Source organism: Staurois parvus, unplaced genomic scaffold (assembly GCF_062004578.1).
Source record: "Staurois parvus isolate SC_StPar_1 unplaced genomic scaffold, SC_StPar_1.0 ptg000254l, whole genome shotgun sequence".
In the NCBI taxonomy this organism is placed as follows: Eukaryota; Metazoa; Chordata; class Amphibia; order Anura; family Ranidae; genus Staurois; species Staurois parvus.
In genome coordinates, this window is record NW_028318050.1 from 289,089 (window position 1) to 291,080 (window position 1,992).

Below are 1,992 nucleotides of genomic sequence, written 5' to 3' on the forward strand. Positions count from 1 at the left end.
ACTTTGCTCTGTTGTTCAGAAATCTTTGTTACTTAAGAGAACATTAATTTAGCAATATTTATTACAAAGTATTGAGTGACTGATTGACCTTTCTCAGATATACTGCTTGTGTGAGGAACATTTTGTGTACGCATGCATTTTTGCTAATTTGCTCAGATTTCAGTGCCGTGGTCTCTAGGTCGTGCACATGTAAGGGTCAAATTAGTGATCTTTCAGTATTTTTTAAAGATTTTGGCAATACAGCTCATTTGTTAATAATCTAAATATTTGACAAACAGATCTAAAGACTTTTCTGGACTTCTGGCCACACTGGACATCCCATAAACTCCATTTTTATTTCAACGGTATTCACAGTTGTAATGCAAAGACAAATACTGTAAAGTATGCTTATGCAAAATGGAACAAGGTTTTTTCTCCTAGGATTCTCAGATCTTTCTTTTTCCATTCAGATAATCTTATTGATTTTCTTCCTGGTTGCTTATATCCTGTCCTTAGTGGGCAATGGTCTCATTATCTTGACCATTACATTTGACTCTCATCTTCACACACCAATGTATTTCTTCTTGAGGGGCTTGTCCATGCTAGAAATTTGTTCCATCAATGTTACTGTTCCTAAAGCTTTGGGAATCTTCCTGTTCACGGATAGATCCATCTCCTTCATTGGCTGTGCTGCTCAGATGTACATCTTCTCTGCAGTTGCTGTGTCAGAATGTCTGTTCCTTGCTGTAATGGCCTTTGACCGGTTCATGGCTATCTGCTACCCACTACATTATACTTCAGTGATGACCTCTAACATGTGCTATCATTTGGCCACTGGACCATGGATTGTAGGGTTCCTGATGTCTTTCATTCACACCAGTTCAATTTTCAGGTTCCCATTCTGTGGGTCTCATCACATAGCCCACTTCTTCTGTGACATTCCACCTCTTCTTCACTTGGCGTGTGTCAACACCTTTCAGATCGAGCTGTACGTCTTCATTGTTTGTATATGTGGAGCGACAATTCCATTCTTTCTTATACTCTGTTCTTACATCAAGATATTGTCCTCTGTGTTTCTTCTACGCTCTAAGGAAGCCCGCCAAAAGGCCATGTCCACATGTTCTGCCCACCTGGTCTCTGTTATCATATTCTATGGCACGGCCATGTATGTCCACCTTCGTCTTAGGACACCTTTCTCTTCATACCAGGACAGAATGACGGCCCTTTTCTATTGCATTGTAATCCCAACAATCAATCCTCTGATCTACAGCCTGAAGAACAAGGATATGAAAGCTGCTCTTATAAAAAAATAAATTGCATAATTCTCACTACCCACTACATAGTACATCCAGAAACAAAATTGCATTAGCACTGGACTTTTCATTAGATGGCTGATAAAACATATAAAAAAATAAATTATATCTTTAAATGTTTGCACGTTGAATACATAAAAAAAAACAGCTGACAATTTTTCTAATCTCACAATTAGCATTTGGACCTTTGAGTTTTCTTTTATTAAATAATATAATAATGTATTTATACATCTTCATAAGAACAGGTGGTATATGTGCATTAGTTCAAGGAGTTATCTATCCAAAATATGTTCTAATCCTGCTGCTGACCTATGACAAACCCTGGCACACCAGTCATAGACAGGGTTTGTAAATTGCACTTCCTGTGCAATTTACTTATATTGTTTAAAATTCAACTAGACAAACTGGAGCATTCCAATGGTGAGCAAAAACATTTCAAGGAGCAGAGGAGAAGAGCTAAGCCACTGGAAGAGAGCCACTGTAGTTGCCAAAATACTAATTTCATAGAAAAGTAATTCTAAATTGTTAGGTTTCTATTCTAAGCATGTATATGTAGCACTACCCCCTTAGGAGTCGCTGAGTTTTGGGTCCCCCTAAGCTACACACAGCCAAGGAACACACATTTTCCACACTTTGCACAATGGAGTCAAAGAACAGTCTTTGAGCTTGGTTTTGTGATTTTATTAAGGAGTTAACAACT

The 1,992-nt window shown here is 37.9% G+C and overlaps 1 protein-coding gene across 1 annotated transcript; it reads left to right on the forward strand.

The window, feature by feature from the left end:
- Positions 1 to 382: 382 nt before the first annotated feature.
- LOC149459548 (olfactory receptor 10A4-like) lies at positions 383 to 1,374 on the forward strand. The gene has a single exon (XM_089680975.1). The coding sequence runs from the start codon at positions 384 to 386 to the stop codon at positions 1,290 to 1,292; it is 909 nt and encodes a 302-aa protein (XP_089537101.1). The 5' UTR covers position 383; the 3' UTR covers positions 1,293 to 1,374.
- Positions 1,375 to 1,992: the final 618 nt, after the last annotated feature.